The 21,146-nt window shown below is 61.3% G+C and overlaps 1 protein-coding gene across 1 annotated transcript; it reads right to left on the bottom strand.

Annotated features, from left to right (window-relative positions):
* Positions 1-3,741: 3,741 nt before the first annotated feature.
* Positions 3,742-15,904, bottom strand: LOC138656616 (PDZ domain-containing protein 8-like). The gene is made up of 3 exons (XM_069743727.1): positions 15,131-15,904; positions 4,445-4,567; positions 3,742-3,928 (listed from the first exon to the last, which is right to left on the bottom strand). Exons 1-3 carry the CDS (start codon positions 15,865-15,867, stop codon positions 3,742-3,744), a joined length of 1,047 nt encoding a protein of 348 aa, XP_069599828.1. The 5' UTR covers positions 15,868-15,904.
* Positions 15,905-21,146: the final 5,242 nt, after the last annotated feature.

Here is a 21,146-nt window from a genome sequence, read left to right as displayed (position 1 = left end):
ATTTATTCCTCAGGTCGGTGCGATTACGATACCAGATTTATATTGGGGTTTTTAGGTTTTGATGCCATCACACAATAGAAATGCTTTTTTATAAAAGTAGTTTTTTAGTTGCCATATTCTGAGAGATGTCACTTTTTTGCAGACTGCCATATTAACGCTTGTTTTTGCAGGACGGTTCGGTGTTTTCATTTATATCATTTCTTTTTTTTTTTACATGTAATTTTCGGATCGCTTTTTATTCACGTTATTTGTGAGTCAATATGATTAAAAAAAATCCCCAAAATGTCGCTTTGATTTTTTTTTTTTTACAGCATTAAACAAAGGGAATAAATAACATGCCAGTTTTATGGAGCGGGCCATTCCAGGCGCTTTTTTATTTATTATTATTATTATTATTATTATTATTATTACCTAATCACAAACGCTGCGCTTTGTCTGGCAAAATGGATTCTAGTGATTTGGGTGCACTTTCTTTTGTGTTTTTTCACATTTTCACTGTGGGACATGGATAGTTTTTGCTGTGATCACTGGTCTCACCCTGTACTAGTGTACTGCAGGGTCACACTGTCCCTGTGCCTGCTGGATCTCACAGGCCGCCTTACCCTGGGATCATCACATGACCGCAAGGCACCATGGTAGTCATCGGGACCCGGGATGCTCATCGCTGGGGTCCGACTGTTACCAAGGGGGTCTTGTGACATCCTTGCAACAACTTTAATACCGGTGTCGTGATTGACCGATATTTAAGGGGTTATTCGGGCCAGATTGCTCACAAAACCAGCCTGGCCCGATACTGCACGGTGTCACCTGTAATATCCAGCTGACACACACGGGAATCACCGTGGCGCTATTCCCTTATTCCCCATCACCATTTTGCAACAGCAGTGAGGGAATACGGCCCATTACTGACCGCCGGTCTAATGCGCAACAGCGGCCGTTAACAGGTTAAATAAAATGTTCCTGTGCGGATTATAAATGTGACCCCGCTGTGTCCTGTGCAATGGCCATGTCTGACTGTAGGAACCTGGGGCAGTCGGGATTTTGACCCACCATGGATAGGTTTGGGGCAGACCCACCATGGATAGGTTTGGGGCAGTCGGGATTTGGACCCACCGTGGATAGGTTTGGAGCAGTCGGGATTTGGACCCACCATGGATAGGTTTGTGGCAGACCCACCATGGATAGGTTTGGGGCAGTCAGGATTTGGACCCACCATGGATAGGTTTGGAGCAGTCAGGATTTGGACCCACCATGGATAGGTTTGGGGCAGTCAGGATTTGGACCCACCATGGATAGGTTTGGAGCAGTCGGGATTTGGACCCACCATGGATACATTTCGGGCAGTCGGAATTTGGACCCACCATGGATAGGTTTAGAGCAGTCGGGATTTGGACCCACCATGGATAGGTTTGGAGCAGTCGGGATTTGGACCCACCATGGATACATTTCGGGCAGTCGGAATTTGGACCCACCATGGATAGGTTTGGAGCAGTCGGGATTTGGACCCACCATGGATAGGTTTGGAGCAGTCGGGATTTGGACCCACCATGGATACATTTCGGGCAGTCGGAATTTGGACCCACCATGGATAGGTTTGGAGCAGTCGGGATTTGGACCCACCATGGATAGGTTTGGAGCAGTCGGGATTTGGACCCACCATGGATAGGTTTGGAGCAGTCGGGATTTGGACCCACCATGGATAGGTTTGGAGCAGTCGGGATTTGGACCCACCATGGATAGGTTTGGAGCAGTCAGGATTTGGACCCACCATGGATAGGTTTGGAGCAGTCGGGATTTGGACCCACCATGGATAGGTTTGGAGCAGTCGGGATTTGGACCCACCATGGATAGGTTTGGAGCAGTCGGGATTTGGACCCACCATGGATACATTTGGGGCAGTCGGGATTTGGACCCTCCATGGATACATTTGGGGCAGTAGGGATTTGGACCCACTGGACACCTGAGCCCCAAGGATACGTTTGGGGAAAGCCACGAGTGGGACCCACCAGTCATCTGGCTTCATGGAGATGGAAGCTCTGAAGTCTCAGCTGCTCTTATCCCGGCGGGTCAGAGGAAGGTCGAGACCCTAACGTGCACCATTCTTGGGTACTTTGTTGGGAAAGTTCTACGTGTTGTCTGCCTGTTTTGTGGTTCAATAAAGCATTGACACTGTTACCCTCACCCTGTGCTGTCTGACTAGTGTTATGGCTATGTTTGGTGCAATTAACCATGCAGTTTCGGTAGAGCAGACCGGGGCGCCCGCTGACCCCGTCTCCACAGTCTGTATACTCTTTCTCCTCCCCTGTCCAGGAGCTGTGATCCCGTGCAGTCCTGTCTGTATACTCCCCCCCCCCTCCCCCACGAGCTGTGATCCTGTGCAGTCCTGTCTGTATACTCTTTTTCTCCCCCCTGCCCAGGAGCTGTGATCCCGTGCAGTCCTGTCTGTATACTCCCCCCCCCCACGAGCTGTGATCCTGTGCAGTCCTGTCTGTATACTCTTTTTCTCCCCCCTGCCCAGGAGCTGTGATCCCGTGCAGTCCTGTCTGTATACTCCCCCCCCCCCACGAGCTGTGATCCCGTGCAGTCCTTTCTGTATACTTTTACTCCCCCGCCCCCCTGCCCAGGAGCTGTGATCCCGTGCAGTCCTGTCTGTATACTTTTACTCCCCCCTGCCCAGGAGCTGTGATCCCGTGCAGTCCTGTCTGTATACTTTTACCTTTTACTCCCCCCTGCCCAGGAGCAGTGATCCCGTGCAGTCCTGTCTGTATACTCTTATTCCCCCCTGCCCAGGAGCTGTGATCCCGTGCAGTCCTGTCTGTATACTTTTACTCCCCCCTGCCCAGGAGCAGTGATCCCGTGCAGTCCTCTCTGTATACTCTTATTCCCCCCTGCCCAGGAGCTGTGATCCCATGCAGTCCTGCCTGTATATTAACCCCCCCCACCCCCGCGAGGTGTGCTCCCGTGCAGTTCTGTCTGTATACTCTTTATACCCCCCTGCCCAGGAGCTGTGATCCCGTGCAGTCCTGTCTGTATACTCTTTATACCCCCCTGCCCAAGAGCTGTGATCCCGTGCAGTCCTGTCTGTATACTCTTTTTCTCCCCCATGCCCAGGAGATGTGGTCTGATCCGCCCATGTCTCTATTGTCAGACACGGCCATTACACAGTACACATTGGGGGCACATTTATACTATTGGCTCAGCACAGGAACATTTTATACAGAGTACAATTGTGGAAATGATTATTCCAAGATATATTGATTAAAATGAAATTCAGTTTGTGGGAAAACCCCTTTAAGGGTGGGAGCCCCCAGCAGGGGTCTGCGATGGGCGCACGACTCGCCCCTCGTCAGGCAGATCTGCGTTTTCTCCTTCCTGGTCCAGTTTTGTGCCTGCTTTGCTGGGAAAAGCGGCTGTGTCTTCCAAGCTTCAGTCTTTAGCTTCAGGCCGCAGATCCTGGTGAGAGGCTCCAACAAGTCTCTCGTCTATTTCCCACCCAACAGTTTTACATATTGAGCGTTCCTTTTTTCTTTTAATTTTTGGTCAGAAGAGGCGCTGCAGCAGCAATAAAATGAAGGACTGCATGAGGTTCAGGGTTCGGGACCTAAGCACCTGCACAAGAAACTGGAGAAGACTGGGGAAAGAGTAGAGAAGAGGTTCCACTGTGGGCCCGAATAGGTCACCCTCGATTCTGAGCTCTATGCAGATCGCAGCTGCCAGTAGTCAGGAACTTGGGTGAGGGTCCTACTGGACTTCACAAAACCCCACCTGTGTAAACCTCAATGTCGGGCTATGAAAAGCGCCCAGGAACAAGAAAGTGGTTCTTACCGTCTTGATGGAGGTCCTGGTCTTCTCCTTCCAAGGGGCACCACTGATCTCCAGGGTGCAGTGAATATGTGTTTCCTGGTCATAGGATCCAAAGATCAGTAGCCTGGAAAGATGAGGAGGAGAGTCAGAGAAGGAGAGTCGGGATGGAGGGGGGCGGCCGAGGAGACACGGCCGAGAGTTGGGATGGAGGGGGGCGGACGAGGAGACGCGGCCGAGAGTCGGGATGGGGGGTGGATGAGGAGACGCGGCCGAGAGTCGGGATGGAGGGAGGCGGATGAGGAGACGTGCCTGAGAGTCGGGATGGAGGGGGGCGGACGAGGAGACGCGGCCGTGAGTCGGGATGGAGGGGGGCGAACGAGGAGACGCGCCTGAGAGTCGGGATGGAGGGAGGCGGACGAGGAGACGCGCCTGAGAGTCGGGATGGAGGGGGGCGGACGAGGAGACGCGGCCGGGAGTCGGGATGGAGGGAGGCGGACGAGGAGACGCGGCCGAGAGTCGGGATGGAGGGGGGCGGACGAGGAGACGCGGACGAGAGTCGGGATGGGGGAGGCCTCAGTCCTCAGGGCTGGAGCAGCAACATCAGACCACACCGATCACCCGCACCAGGAGCCGCACTCACCTGCTGCAGTCAATCACAGACACCTTCAGCCGCCCTTCGGTCAGGCCCAGGTCCTGCAGCGTCAGTGTCCGATCCTCCCCGTCCTCAGCTGGCACCACCTGCATCGGGAAGAATGGCTTGTACCTGTGGGAGCGAAGAGCGCACGTCAGAGCGGAGTGCGCACGCCAGAGCGGAGAGCGCAGTAGTACCTGATCTCGCAATGCGGCATGCTGGGCGCAGTAGTACCTGATCTCGCAGTGCGGCATGCTGGGCGCAGTAGTATCTGGCAGGCTCGCTGGGCGCTGTAGTACCCGGCTCGCTGGGCGCTGTAGTACCCGGCTCGCTGGGCGCTGTAGCACCCGGCTCGCTCGCCGGGCGCTGTAGTACCTGAGCTTGTAGTGAGGCAGCGTGTGCTTCCGCCGGATCACCCTCTTCAGCTGGGTGACGATGATGGACGTGAGCTGGGCGCTGTAGTACCCGGCTCGCTGGGCGCTGTAATATCCGGCTCGCTGGGCGCTGTAATACCTGGCTCGCTGGGCGCTGTAATACCTGAGCTTGTAGTGCGGCAGCGTGTGCTTCCGCCGGATCACCCTCTTCAGCTGGGTGACGATGATGGACGTTCGCTGGGCGCTGTAGTACCCGGCTCGCTCGCTGGGCGCTGTAGTACCCGGCTCGCTCGCTGGGCGCTGTAGTACCCGGCTCGCTCGCTGGGCGCTGTAATACCCGGCTCGCTGGCTGGGCGCTGTAATACCCGGCTCGCTGGCTGGGCGCTGTAGTACCTGAGCTTGTAGTGCGGCAGCGTGTGCTTCCGCCGGATCACCCTCTTCAGCTGGGTGACAATGATGGACGTGAGCTGGGCGCTGTAGTACCCGGCTCGCTGGGTGCTGTAGTACCCGGCTCGCCGGGCGCTGTAATACCTGAGCTTGTAGTGCGGCAGCGTGTGCTTCCGCCGGATCACCCTCTTCAGCTGGGTGACGATGATGGACGTTCGCTGGGCGCTGTAGGACCCGGCTCGCTGGGCGCTGTAGTACCCGGCTCGCTGGCTGGGCGCTGTAGTACCCGGCTCGCTGGCTGGGCGCTGTAGTACCCGGCTCGCTGGCTGGGCGCTGTAGTACCTGAGCTTGTAGTGCGGCAGCATGTGCTTCCGCCGGATCACCCTCTTCAGCTGGGTGACGATGATGGACGTGAGCTGGGCGCTGTAGTACCCGGCTCGCTGGGCGCTGTAATACCCGGCTCGCTCGCTGGGCGCTGTAGTACCCGGCTCGCCGGGCGCTGTAATACCCGGCTCGCTGGGCGCTGTAGTACCCGGCTCGCTGGGCGCTGTAATACCCGGCTCGCTCGCTGGGCGCTGTAGTACCCGGCTCGCTGGGTGCTGTAGTACCCGGCTCGCTTGCTGGGCGCTGTAGTACCCGGCTCGCTGGGCGTAGTAATACCCGGCTCGCTCGCTGGGCGCTGTAATACCCGGCTCGCTGGGCGCTGTAGTACCTCGCTCGCTGGGCTTTGTAGTACCTGAGCTTGTAGTGCGGCAGCGTGTGCTTCCTCCGGATCACCCTCTTCAGCTGGGTGACGATGATGGACGTGAGCTGGGCGCTGTAGTACCTGGCTCGCTGGGCGCTGTAATACCCGGCTCGCTGGGTGCTGTAGTACCCGGCTCGCTGGGTGCTGTAGTACCCGGCTCGCTGGGTGCTGTAGTAACCGGCTCGCTCGCTGGGCGCTGTAGTACCCGGCTCGCTGGGCGCTGTAATACCTGGCTCGCTCGCTGGGCGCTGTAGTACCCGGCTCGCCGGGCGCTGTAATACCTGGCTCGCTCGCTGGGCTTTGTAGTACCTGAGCTTGTAGTGCGGCAGCGTGTGCTTCCTCCGGATCACCCTCTTCAGCTGGGTGACGATGATGGACGTGAGCTGGGCGCTGTAGTACCCGGCTCGCTGGGCGCTGTAGTACCCGGCTCGCTGGGCGCTGTAGTACCCGGCTCGCTGGGCGCTGTAATACCTGGCTCGCTCGCTGGGTGCTGTAGTACCCGGCTGGCTGGGCGCTGTAATACCTGGCTCGCTCGCTGGGCTTTGTAGTACCTGAGCTTGTAGTGCGGCAGCGTGTGCTTCCTCCGGATCACCCTCTTCAGCTGGGTGACGATGATGGACGTGAGCTGGGCGCTGTAGTACCCGGCTCGCTGGGCGCTGTAGTACCCGGCTCGCTGGGCGCTGTAGTACCCGGCTCGCTGGGCGCTGTAGTACCCGGCTCGCTGGGCGCTGTAGTACCCGGCTCGCTGGGCGCTGTAGTACCCGGCTCGCTGGGCGCTGTAGTACCCGGCTCGCTGGGCGCTGTAGTACCCGGCTCGCTGGGCGCTGTAGTACCCGGCTCGCTGGGCGCTGTAGTACCCGGCTCGCTGGGCGCTGTAGTACCCGGCTCGCTGGGCGCTGTAGTACCCGACTCGCTGGGCGCTGTAGTACCCGGCTCGCTGGGCGCTGTAGTACCCGGCTCGCTGGGCGCTGTAGTACCCGGCTCGCTGGGCGCTGTAGTACCTGGCTCGCTCGCTGGGCGCTGTAGTACCTGGCTCGCTCGCTGGGCGCTGTAGTACCTGAGCTTGTAGTGCGGCAGCGTGTGCTTCCTCCGGATCACCCTCTTCAGCTGGGTGACGATGATGGACGTGAGCTGGGCGCTGTAGTACCCGGCTGGCTCGCTGGGCGCTGTAGTACCCGGCTGGCTCGCTGGGCGCTGTAGTACCCGGCTCGCTCGCTGGGCGCTGTAGTACCCGGCTCGCTGGGCGCTGTAGTACCCGGCTCGCTGGGCGCTGTAGTACCCGGCTCGCTGGGCGCTGTAGTACCCGGCTCGCTCGCTGGGCGCTGTAAAACCCGGCGCGCTCGCTGGGCGCTGTAATACTCGGCGCGCTCGCTGGGCGCTGTAGTACCCGGCTCGCTCGCTGGGCGCTGTAGTACCCGGCTCGCTCGCTGGGCGCTGTAGTACCCGGCTCGCTCGCTGGGCGCTGTAGTACCCGGCTCGCTCGCTGGGCGCTGTAGTACCCGGCTCGCTCGCTGGGCGCTGTAGTACCCGGCTCGCTCGCTGGGCGCTGTAGTACCCGGCTCGCTCGCTGGGCGCTGTAGTACCCGGCTCGCTCGCTGGGCGCTGTAGTACCCGGCTCGCTCGCTGGGCGCTGTAGTACCCGGCTCGCTCGCTGGGCGCTGTAGTACCCGGCTCGCTGGGCGCTGTAGTACCCGGCTCGCTGGGCGCTGTAGTACCCGGCTCGCTGGGCGCTGTAGTACCCGGCTCGCTGGGCGCTGTAGTACCCGGCTCGCTGGGCGCTGTAGTACCCGGCTCGCTGGGCGCTGCAATACCCGGCTCGCTGGGCGCTGTAGTACCTGGCTCGCTCGCTGGGCGCTGTAGTACCCGGCTCGCTGGGCGCTGTAATACCTGGCTCGCTGGGCGCTGTAATACCCGGCTCGCTGGGCGCTGTAATACCCGGCTCGCTGGGCGCTGTAGTACCCGGCTCGCTGGGCGCTGTAATACCTGGCTCGCTGGGCGCTGTAATACCCGGCTCGCTGGGCGCTGTAATACCTGGCTCGCTGGGCGCTGTAGTACCCGGCTCGCTGGGTGCTGTAGTACCTGGCTCGCTCGCTGGGCGCTGTAGTACCCGGCTCGCTGGGCGCTGTAGTACCCGGCTCGCTCGCTGGGCTTTGTAGTACCTGAGCTTGTAGTGCGGCAGCGTGTGCTTCCTCCGGATCACCCTCTTCAGCTGGGTGACGATGATGGAGGGGAGCTGGGCGCTGTAATACCTGGCTCGCTGGGCGCTGTAGTACCCGGCTCGCTGGGCGCTGTAGTACCCGGCTCGCTCGCTGGGCGCTGTAGTACCCGGCTCGCTCGCTGGGCGCTGTAGTACCCGGCTCGCTCACTGGGCGCTGTAGTACCCAGCTCGCTCGCTGGGCGCTGTAGTACCCGGCTCGCTCGCTGGGCGCTGTAGTACCCGGCTCGCTGGGCGCTGTAGTACCCGGCTCGCTGGGCGCTGTAGTACCCGGCTCGCTGGGCGCTGTAATACCCGGCTCGCTGGGCGCTGTAGTACCCGGCTCGCTGGGCGCTGTAATACCCGGCTCGCTGGGCGCTGTAGTACCCGGCTCGCTCGCTGGGCTTTGTAGTACCTGAGCTTGTAGTGCGGCAGCGTGTGCTTCCTCCGGATCACCCTCTTCAGCTGGGTGACGATGATGGAGGTGAGCTGGGCGCTGTAATACCCGGCTCGCTGGGCGCTGTAATACCTGGCTCGCTCGCTGGGCGCTGTAGTACCCGGCTCGCTGGGCTTTGTAGTACCTGAGCTTGTAGTGCGGCAGCGTGTGCTTCCTCCGGATCACCCTCTTCAGCTGGGTGACGATGATGGAGGTGAGCTGGGCGCTGTAGTACCCGGCTCGCTGGGCGCTGTAGTACCCGGCTCGCTGGGCGCTGTAATACCTGGCTCGCTCGCTGGGTGCTGTAATACCTGGCTCGCTCGCTGGGTGCTGTAATACCTGGCTCGCTCGCTGGGCGCTGTAATACCTGGCTCGCTCGCTGGGCGCTGTAATACCTGGCTCGCTCGCTGGGCGCTGTAATACCCGGCTCGCTCGCTGGGCGCTGTAATACCCGGCTCGCTCGCTGGGTGCTGTAATACCCGGCTCGCTCGCTGGGCGCTGTAATACCCGGCTCGCTCGCTGGGCGCTGTAATACCCGGCTCGCTCGCTGGGCGCTGTAATACCCGGCTCGCTGGGCTTTGTAGTACCTGAGCTTGTAGTGCGGCAGCGTGTGCTTCCTCCGGATCACCCTCTTCAGCTGGGTGACGATGATGGACGTGAGCTGGGCGCTGTAGTACCCGGCTCGCTGGGCGCTGTAATACCTGGCTCGCTCGCTGGGCGCTGTAATACCTGGCTCGCTCGCTGGGCGCTGTAGTACCCGGCTCGCTCGCTGGGTGCTGTAATACCTGGCTCGCTCACTGGGCGCTGTAGTACCCGGCTCGCTGGGCGCTGTAGTACCTGAGCTTGTAGTGCGGCAGCGTGTGCTTCCTCCGGATCACCCTCTTCAGCTGGGTGACGATGACGGAGGTGAGCTGGGCGCTGTAATACCTGGCTCGCTCGCTGGGCGCTGTAATACCTGGCTCGCTCGCTGGGCGCTGTAGTACCCGGCTCGCTGGGCTTTGTAGTACCTGAGCTTGTAGTGCGGCAGCGTGTGCTTCCTCCGGATCACCCTCTTCAGCTGGGTGACGATGATGGAGGTGAGCTGGGCGCTGTAATACCTGGCTCGCTCGCTGGGCGCTGTAATACCCGGCTGGCTCGCTGGGCGCTGTAATACCCGGCTCGCTCGCTGGGCGCTGTAGTACCCGGCTCGCTGGGCGCTGTAGTACCCGGCTCGCTGGGCGCTGTAGTACCCGGCTCGCTGGGCGCTGTAGTACCCGGCTCGCTGGGCGCTGTAGTACCCGGCTCGCTGGGCTTTGTAGTACCTGAGCTTGTAGTGCGGCAGCGGGTGCTTCCTCCGGATCACCCTCTTCAGCTGGGTGACGATGATGGAGGTGAGCTGGGCGCTGTAATACCCGGCTCGCTGGGCGCTGTAGTACCCGGCTCGCTGGGCGCTGTAGTACCTGAGCTTGTAGTGCGGCAGCGTGTGCTTCCTCCGGATCACCCTCTTCAGCTGGGTGACGATGATGGAGGTGAGCTGGGCGCTGTAATACCCGGCTCGCTCGGCGCTGTAGTACCCGGCTCGCTGGGCGCTGTAGTACCCGGCTCGCTGGGCGCTGTAGTACCCGGCTCGCTGGGCGCTGTAGTACCTGAGCTTGTAGTGCGGCAGCGTGTGCTTCCTCCGGATCACCCTCTTCAGCTGGGTGACGATGATGGACGTGAGCTGGGCGCTGTAGTACCCGGCTCGCTGGGCGCTGTAATACCTGGCTCGCTCGCTGGGCGCTGTAATACCTGGCTCGCTCGCTGGGCGCTGTAGTACCCGGCTCGCTCGCTGGGTGCTGTAATACCTGGCTCGCTGGGCGCTGCAATACCCGGCTCGCTCGCTGGGCGCTGTAGTACCCGGCTCGCTGGGCGCTGTAATACCCGGCTCGCTGGGCGCTGTAATACCTGGCTCGCTCGCTGGGCGCTGTAGTACCCGGCTCGCTGGGCGCTGTAGTACCCGGCTCGCTGGGCGCTGTAGTACCCGGCTCGCTGGGCGCTGTAGTACCTGAGCTTGTAGTGCGGCAGCGTGTGCTTCCTCCGGATCACCCTCTTCAGCTGGGTGACGATGACGGAGGTGAGCTGGGCGCTGTAATACCCGGCTCGCTGGGCGCTGTAATACCTGGCTCGCTCGCTGGGCGCTGTAATACCTGGCTCGCTCGCTGGGCGCTGTAGTACCCGGCTCACTGGGCTTTGTAGTACCTGAGCTTGTAGTGCGGCAGCGTGTGCTTCCTCCGGATCACCCTCTTCAGCTGGGTGACGATGATGGAGGTGAGCTGGGCGCTGTAATACCCGGCTCGCTGGGCGCTGTAGTACCCGGCTCGCTGGGCGCTGTAGTACCCGGCTCGCTGGGCGCTGTAGTACCCGGCTCGCTGGGCGCTGTAGTACCCGGCTCGCTGGGCGCTGTAGTACCCGGCTCGCTGGGCGCTGTAGTACCCGGCTCGCTGGGCGCTGTAGTACCCGGCTCGCTGGGCGCTGTAGTACCCGGCTCGCTGGGCTTTGTAGTACCTGAGCTTGTAGTGCGGCAGCGTGTGCTTCCTCCGGATCACCCTCTTCAGCTGGGTGACGATGATGGAGGTGAGCTGGGCGCTGTAGTACCCGGCTCGCTGGGCGCTGTAGTACCCGGCTCGCTGGGCGCTGTAGTACCCGGCTCGCTGGGCGCTGTAGTACCCGGCTCGCTGGGCGCTGTAGTACCCGGCTCGCTGGGCGCTGTAGTACCCGGCTCGCTGGGCGCTGTAGTACCCGGCTCGCTGGGCGCTGTAGTACCCGGCTCGCTGGGCGCTGTAGTACCCGGCTCGCTGGGCGCTGTAATACCCGGCTCGCTCGCTGGGCGCTGTAGTACCTGAGCTTGTAGTGCGGCAGCGTGTGCTTCCTCCGGATCACCCTCTTCAGCTGGGTGACGATGACGGAGGTGAGCTGGGCGCTGTAATACCCGGCTCGCTGGGCGCTGTAATACCTGGCTCGCTCGCTGGGCGCTGTAATACCTGGCTCGCTCGCTGGGCGCTGTAGTACCCGGCTCGCTGGGCTTTGTAGTACCTGAGCTTGTAGTGCGGCAGCGTGTGCTTCCTCCGGATCACCCTCTTCAGCTGGGTGACGATGATGGAGGTGAGCTGGGCGCTGTAATACCCGGCTCGCTCGCTGGGCGCTGTAGTACCCGGCTCGCTGGGCGCTGTAGTACCCGGCTCGCTGGGCGCTGTAGTACCCGGCTCGCTGGGCGCTGTAGTACCTGAGCTTGTAGTGCGGCAGCGTGTGCTTCCTCCGGATCACCCTCTTCAGCTGGGTGACGATGATGGAGGTGAGCTGGGCGCTGTAATACCCGGCTCGCTCGCTGGGCGCTGTAGTACCCGGCTCGCTGGGCGCTGTAGTACCCGGCTCGCTGGGCGCTGTAGTACCCGGCTCGCTGGGCGCTGTAGTACCTGAGCTTGTAGTGCGGCAGCGTGTGCTTCCTCCGGATCACCCTCTTCAGCTGGGTGACGATGATGGAGGTGAGCTGGGCGCTGTAATACCCGGCTCGCTGGGCGCTGTAGTACCCGGCTCGCTGGGCGCTGTAGTACCCGGCTCGCTGGGCGCTGTAGTACCTGAGCTTGTAGTGCGGCAGCGTGTGCTTCCTCCGGATCACCCTCTTCAGCTGGGTGACGATGATGGAGGTGAGCTGGGCGCTGTAATACCCGGCTCGCTCGCTGGGCGCTGTAGTACCCGGCTCGCTGGGCGCTGTAGTACCCGGCTCGCTGGGCGCTGTAGTACCTGAGCTTGTAGTGCGGCAGCGTGTGCTTCCTCCGGATCACCCTCTTCAGCTGGGTGACGATGATGGAGGTGAGCTGGGCCCTGTAGTATGCGGCTCGCTGGGCGCTGTAATACCTGGCTCGCTCGCTGGGCGCTGTAGTACCCGGCTCGCTGGGCGCTGTAGTACCCGGCTCGCTGGGCGCTGTAGTACCCGGCTCGCTGGGCGCTGTAGTACCCGGCTCGCTGGGCGCTGTAGTACCCGGCTCGCTGGGCGCTGTAGTACCCGGCTCGCTGGGCGCTGTAGTACCCGGCTCGCTGGGCGCTGTAGTACCCGGCTCGCTGGGCGCTGTAGTACCCGGCTCGCTGGGCGCTGTAGTACCCGGCTCGCTGGGCGCTGTAGTACCCGGCTCGCTGGGCGCTGTAGTACCCGGCTCGCTGGGCGCTGTAGTACCCGGCTCGCTGGGCGCTGTAGTACCCGGCTCGCTGGGCGCTGTAGTACCCGGCTCGCTCGCTGGGCGCTGTAGTACCCGGCTCGCTGGGCGCTGTAGTACCCGGCTCGCTGGGCGCTGTAGTACCTGAGCTTGTAGTGCGGCAGCGTGTGCTTCCTCCGGATCACCCTCTTCAGCTGGGTGACGATGATGGAGGTGAGCTGGGCCCTGTAGTACGCGGCTCGCTGGGCGCTGTAATACCCGGCTCGCTCGCTGGGCGCTGTAGTACCCGGCTCGCTGGGCGCTGTAGTACCCGGCTCGCTGGGCGCTGTAGTACCCGGCTCGCTGGGCGCTGTAGTACCCGGCTCGCTGGGCGCTGTAGTACCCGGCTCGCTGGGCGCTGTAGTACCCGGCTCGCTGGGCGCTGTAGTACCCGGCTCGCTGGGCGCTGTAGTACCCGGCTCGCTGGGCGCTGTAGTACCCGGCTCGCTGGGCGCTGTAGTACCTGGCTCGCTCGCTGGGCGCTGTAGTACCCGGCTCGCTGGGCGCTGTAGTACCCGGCTCGCTGGGCGCTGTAGTACCCGGCTCGCTGGGCGCTGTAGTACCCGGCTCGCTGGGCGCTGTAATACCTGGCTCGCTCGCTGGGCGCTGTAGTACCCGGCTCGCTGGGCGCTGTAGTACCCGGCTCGCTGGGCGCTGTAGTACCCGGCTCGCTGGGCGCTGTAGTACCCGGCTCGCTGGGCGCTGTAGTACCCGGCTCGCTGGGCGCTGTAGTACCTGAGCTTGTAGTGCGGCAGCGTGTGCTTCCTCCGGATCACCCTCTTCAGCTGGGTGACGATGATGGAGGTGAGCTGGGCGCTGTAGTACGCGGCTCGCTGGGCGCTGTAATACCTGGCTCGCTCGCTGGGCGCTGTAGTACCCGGCTCGCTGGGCGCTGTAGTACCTGAGCTTGTAGTGCGGCAGCGTGTGCTTCCTCCGGATCACCCTCTTCAGCTGGGTGACGATGATGGAGGTGAGCTGGGCGCTGTAGTACGCGGCTCGCTGGGCGCTGTAATACCTGGCTCGCTCGCTGGGCGCTGTAATACCCGGCTCGCTCGCTGGGCGCTGTAGTACCTGAGCTTGTAGTGCGGCAGCGTGTGCTTCCTCCGGATCACCCTCTTCAGCTGGGTGACGATGATGGAGGTGAGCTGGGCGCTGTAGTACCCGGCTCGCTCGCTGGGCGCTGTAGTACCCGGCTCGCTGGGCGCTGTAGTACCCGGCTCGCTGGGCGCTGTAGTACCCGGCTCGCTGGGCGCTGTAATACCCGGCTCGCTGGGCGCTGTAGTACCCGGCTCGCTGGGCGCTGTAATACCCGGCTCGCTGGGCGCTGTAGTACCCGGCTCGCTGGGCGCTGTAGTACCCGGCTCGCTGGGCGCTGTAGTACCCGGCTCGCTGGGCGCTGTAATACCTGGCTCGCTGGGCGCTGTAGTACCCGGCTCGCTGGGCGCTGTAATACCTGGCTCGCTGGGCGCTGTAGTACCCGGCTCGCTGGGCGCTGTAATACCCGGCTCGCTGGGCGCTGTAGTACCCGGCTCGCTGGGCGCTGTAGTACCCGGCTCGCTGGGCGCTGTAGTACCCGGCTCGCTGGGCGCTGTAGTACCCGGCTCGCTGGGCGCTGTAGTACCCGGCTCGCTGGGCGCTGTAGTACCCGGCTCGCTGGGCGCTGTAATACCTGGCTCGCTGGGCGCTGTAGTACCTGGCTCGCTGGGCGCTGTAGTACCTGAGCTTGTAGTGCGGCAGCGTGTGCTTCCTCCGGATCACCCTCTTCAGCTGGGTGACGATGATGGACGTGAGCTGGGCGCTGTAATACCTGGCTCGCTGGGCGCTGTAGTACCCGGCTCGCTGGGCGCTGTAGTACCTGGCTCGCTCGCTGCTGTAGTACCCGGCTCGCTCGCTGGGCGCTGTAGTACCCGGCTCGCTCGCTGGGCGCTGTAGTACCCGGCTCGCTTGCTGGGCTTTGTAGTACCTGAGCTTGTAGTGCGGCAGCGTGTGCTTCCTCCGGATCACCCTCTTCAGCTGGGTGACGATGATGGACGTGAGCTGGGCGCTGTAGTACGCGGCTCGCTGGGCGCTGTAATACCCGGCTCGCTCGCTGGGCGCTGTAATACCCGGCTCGCTGGGCGCTGTAGTACCCGGCTCGCTCGCTGGGCGCTGTAGTACCCGGCTCGCTGGGCGCTGTAGTACCTGAGCTTGTAGTGCGGCAGCGTGTGCTTCCTCCGGATCACCCTCTTCAGCTGGGTGACGATGATGGAGGTGAGCTGGGCGCTGTAGTACCCGGCTCGCTCGCTGGGCGCTGTAGTACCCGGCTCGCTCGCTGGGCGCTGTAGTACCCGGCTCGCTGGGCGCTGTAGTACCTGAGCTTGTAGTGCGGCAGCGTGTGCTTCCTCCGGATCACCCTCTTCAGCTGGGTGACGATGATGGACGTGAGCTGCGGCAGCGGGCGGCCCTCGAACTCGCTGTGCACCTGGAAGTCGATGGCCGGCTCGTCCGTGAAGCAGAAGGCCCAGTGGGTGAAGGGCAGGCGGCGGAACAGCAGGCGGACGCGGCCCTGCACCCGGCCCAGCCGCACCGACAGCGACGCCGTCTTCCCGAACAGCAGCTCCACGTCCACGGCCATCCGCAGGCCGCCGCCGTACTCCGCCTCCAGCTCGAAGCTGAGCTCCGGGGGCAGCGGCTCGTCGTCCCGGGCCTCGGGCGGCAGCAGGCGGACCCCGCGCAGCACCGGCACGGCGTCGCCCAGGCTCAGCTCCCGCAGGCTCAGCCCCTCCAGCAGGCGGCCGGCCGTGCGCGACAGCAGCAGCTCCTCCAGCTCCACCCGCACCTTCCGCAGCAGCCAGCGCCGCAGCACGGCCGTGTCCCGCAGCTCCCGGAACAGGAACAGGAAGATGGCGTTCAGGAAGTGGCAGCTCTCCGGGCCCGCCGAGCCCTCCAGGTAGTCCCGCAGCGAGGCGTCCGGCTGCACGGAGCGGCCCCCCGGGGACAGCGGCGGAGCGGGGGGAGGCGGCGGCGGCCGGCGGTACACGAGGAGCAGGAGGAGCAGGGTGAGGACACAGCCGGCCAGCGCGGCGAACAGCAGCAGCACGGACACCATGACCAGCGCCTCACAGCCGCGGCCTCAGCGCCCTCTCCGGGACGGGGTGGAGCCAGGCGCGCCACACGCCAGATGATTGGCTGCCACCTGCGGAGGGAGGAGCTGAGCGTCAGCTGTCACCGAATAGTCACACCAATTGGCTAGCATCTAAAAGAAGGCGGAGACTTGTACGCTGCGTCCCTCTGTCAGATCATTCTCGTGCTGTTTACTGGAGGAGGAGAGATGGGGCGGGGTTAGACGTGCGGTGCGTGACGTCATTACGGTCTCTTCGTCATGGTGATAAGTTGTTTACCTGAAACAGATGGAGGATTGTGTCAGCGCTGCCAAAAGGCGCCTCCATCATCACCAGGACCGACAACACCAGGACCGACATCATCACCAGGACCGACATCATCACCAGGACCGACATCACCACCAGGACCGACATCATCACCAGGACCGACATCATCACCAGGACCGACATCACCAGGACCGACATCATCACCAGGACCGACAACACCAGGACCGACATTATCACCAGGACCGACATCATCACCAGGACCGACATCATCACCAGGACCGACATCATCACCAGGACCGACATCATCACCAGGACCGACATCATCACCAGGACCGACATCATCACCAGGACCGACAACACCAGGACCGACATCATCACCAGGACCGACAACACCAGGACCGACTCATCACCAGGACCGACATCATCACCAGGACCGACATCATCACCAGGACCGACATCACCAGGGCCGACATCATCACCAGGACCGACATCATCACCAGGACCGACATCATCACCAGGACCGACATCATCACCAGGACCGACATCATCACCAGGACCGACATCATCACCAGGACCGACATCATCACCAGGACCGACATCACCAGGGCCGACATCATCACCAGGACCGACATCATCACCAGGACCGACATCATCACCAGGACCGACATCATCACCAGGACCGACATCATCACCAGGACCGACATCACCAGGACCGACAACACCAGGACCGACATCATCACCAGGACCGACATCATCACCAGGACCGACATCATCACCAGGACCGACATCATCACCAGGACCGACATCATCACCAGGACCGACAACACCAGGACCGACATCATCACCAGGACCGACAACACCAGGACCGACATCATCACCAGGACCGACATCATCACCAGGACCGACAACACCAGGACCGACATCATCACCAGGACCGACATCATCACCAGGACCGACAACACCAGGACCGACATCATCACCAGGACCGACATCATCACCAGGACCGACAACACCAGGACCGACATCATCACCAGGACCGACATCATCACCAGGACCGACATCATCACCAGGACCGACATCATCACCAGGACCGACATCACCAGGGCCGACATCACCAGGACCGACATCATCACCAGGACCGACATCATCACCAGGACCGACATCATCACCAGGACCGACAACACCAGGACCGACAACACCAGGACCGACATCATCACCAGGACCGACATCATCACCAGGACCGACAACACCAGGACCGACAACACCAGGACCGACATCATCACCAGGACCGACATCATCACCAGGACCGACAACACCAGGACCGACATCATCACCACGACCGACATCATCACCAGGACCGACAACACCAGGACCGACATCATCACCAGGACCGACAACACCAGGACCGACATCATCACCAGGACCGACATCATCACCAGGACCGACATCATCACCAGGACCGACATCATCACCAGGACCGACATCATCACCAGGACCGACATCATCACCAGGACCGACAACACCAGGACCGACATCATCACCAGGACCGACATCACCAGGACCGACATCATCACCAGGACCGACAACACCAGGACCGACATCATCACCAGGACCGACATCATCACCAGGACCGACATCACCACCAGGACCGACATCATCACCAGGACCGACAACACCAGGACCGACATCATCACCAGGACCGACAACACCAGGACCGACATCATCACCAGGACCGACAACACCAGGACCGACATCATCACCAGGACCGACATCATCACCAGGACCGACATCACCACCAGGACCGACATCATCACCAGGACCGACATCATCACCAGGACCGACATCACCACCAGGACCGACATCATCACCAGGACCGACAACACCAGGACCGACATCATCACCAGGACCGACAACACCAGGACCGACATCATCACCAGGACCGACAACACCAGGACCGACATCATCACCAGGACCGACATCATAACCAGGACCGACATCACCACCAGGACCGACATCATCACCAGGACCGACATCATCACCAGGACCGACATCATCACCAGGACCGACATCATCACCAGGACCGACAACACCAGGACCGACATCATCACCAGGACCGACATCACCAGGACCGACATCATCACCAGGACCGACATCACCAGAACCGACATCATCACCAGGACCGACATCATCACCAGGACCGACAACACCAGGACCGACAACACCAGGACCGACATCATCACCAGGACCGACATCATCACCAGGACCGACATCATCACCAGGACCGACATCATCACCAGGACCGACATCATCACCAGGACCGACATCATCACCAGGACCGACAACACCAGGACCGACAACACCAGGACCGACATCATCACCAGGACCGACATCATCACCAGGACCGACATCATCACCAGGACCGACATCATCACCAGGACCGACATTATCACCAGGACCGACATCATCACCAGGACCGACATCACCAGGACCGACATCATCACCAGGACCGACATCATCACCAGGACCGACATCACCAGGACCGACAACACCAGGACCGACATCATCACCAGGACCGACATCATCACCAGGACCGACATCACCAGGACCGACAACACCAGGACCGACAACACCAGGGCCGACAACACCAGGACCGACATCATCACCAGGACCGACATCATCACCAGGACCGACATCATCACCAGGACCGACATCATCACCAGGACCGACATCATCACCAGGACCGACAACACCAGGACCGACAACACCAGGACCGACAACACCAGGACCGACAACACCAGGACCGACATCATCACCAGGACCGACATCATCACCAGGACCGACATCATCACCAGGACCGACATCATCACCAGGACCGACAACACCAGGACCGACATCATCACCAGGACCGACATCACCAGGACCGACATCATCACCAGGACCGACAACACCAGGACCGACATCATCACCAGGACCGACAACACCAGGACCGACATCATCACCAGGACCGACATCATCACCAGGACCGACATCATCACCAGGACCGACATCATCACCAGGACCGACATCATCACCAGGACCGACATCATCACCAGGACCGACATCACCAGGGCTGACAACACCAGGACCGACATTATCACCAGGACCGACATCATCACCAGGACCGACAACACCAGGACCGACATCATCACCAGGACCGACATCATCACCAGGACCGACATCATCACCAGGACCGACATCACCAGGACCGACATCACCAGGACCGACATCATCACCAGGACCGACATCATCACCAGGACCGACATCATCACCAGGACCGACATCATCACCAGGACCGACATCACCAGGACCGACATCACCAGGACCGACATCATCACCAGGACCGACAACACCAGGACCGACATCATCACCAGGACCGACAACACCAGGACCGACATCATCACCAGGACCGACATCATCACCAGGACCGACATCACCAGGACCGACAACACCAGGACCGACATCATCACCAGGACCGACATCATCACCAGGACCGACATCATCACCAAGACCGACATCATCACCAGGACCGACAACACCAGGACCGACATCATCACCAGGACCGACATCATCACCAGGACCGACATCATCACCAGGACCGACATCATCACCAGGACCGACATCATCACCAGGACCGACATCATCACCAGGACCGACATCATCACCAGGACCGACATCATCACCAGGACCGACATCATCACCAGGACCGACATCACCAGGACCGACATCATCACCAGGACCGACAACACCAGGACCGACATCATCACCAGGACCGACATCACCAGGACCGACATCATCACCAGGACCGACAACACCAGGACCGACATCATCACCAGGACCGACATCATCACCAGGACCGACATCACCAGGACCGACAACACCAGGACCGACATCATCACCAGGACCGACATCATCACCAGGACCGACATCATCACCAAGACCGACATCATCACCAGGACCGACAACACCAGGACCGACATCATCACCAGGACCGACATCATCACCAGGACCGACATCATCACCAGGACCGACATCACCAGGGCCGACATCATCACCAGGGCCGACATCATCACCAGGGCCGACAACACCAGGACCGACATCATCACCAGGACCGACATCATCACCAGGACCGACATCATCACCAGGACCGACATCATCACCAGGACCGACATCATCACCAGGACCGACATCATCACCAGGACCGACATCACCAGGACCGACAACACCAGGACCGACATCATCACCAGGACCGACATCACCAGGACCGACATCATCACCAGGACCGACATCATCACCAGGACCGACATCATCACCAGGACCGACATCATCACCAGGACCGACAACACCAGGACCGACATCATCACCAGGACCGACATCACCAGGACCGACATCATCACCAGGACCGACATCACCAGAACCGACATCATCACCAGGACCGACATCATCACCAGGACCGACAACACCAGGACCGACATCATCACCAGGACCGACATCATCACCAGGACCGACATCATCACCAGGACCGACATCATCACCAGGACCGACATCATCACCAGGACCGACATCATCACCAGGACCGACAACACCAGGACCGACAACACCAGGACCGACATCATCACCAGGACCGACATCATCACCAGGACCGACATCATCACCAGGACCGACATCATCACCAGGACCGACATTATCACCAGGACCGACATCATCACCAGGACCGACATCACCAGGACCGACATCATCACCAGGACCGACATCATCACCAGGACCGACATCACCAGGACCGACAACACCAGGACCGACATCATCACCAGGACCGACATCATCACCAGGACCGACATCACCAGGGCCGACAACACCAGGACCGACATCATCACCAGGACCGACATCATCACCAGGACCGACATCACCAGGACCGACAACACCAGGACCGACATCATCACCAGGACCGACATCATCACCAGGA

Source organism: Ranitomeya imitator, unplaced genomic scaffold (assembly GCF_032444005.1).
Source record: "Ranitomeya imitator isolate aRanImi1 unplaced genomic scaffold, aRanImi1.pri SCAFFOLD_66, whole genome shotgun sequence".
Classification (NCBI taxonomy): Eukaryota; Metazoa; Chordata; class Amphibia; order Anura; family Dendrobatidae; genus Ranitomeya; species Ranitomeya imitator.
The sequence above is the reverse complement of the archived record's forward strand: the minus strand, read 5'-3'. Positions and strand labels throughout refer to the sequence as shown.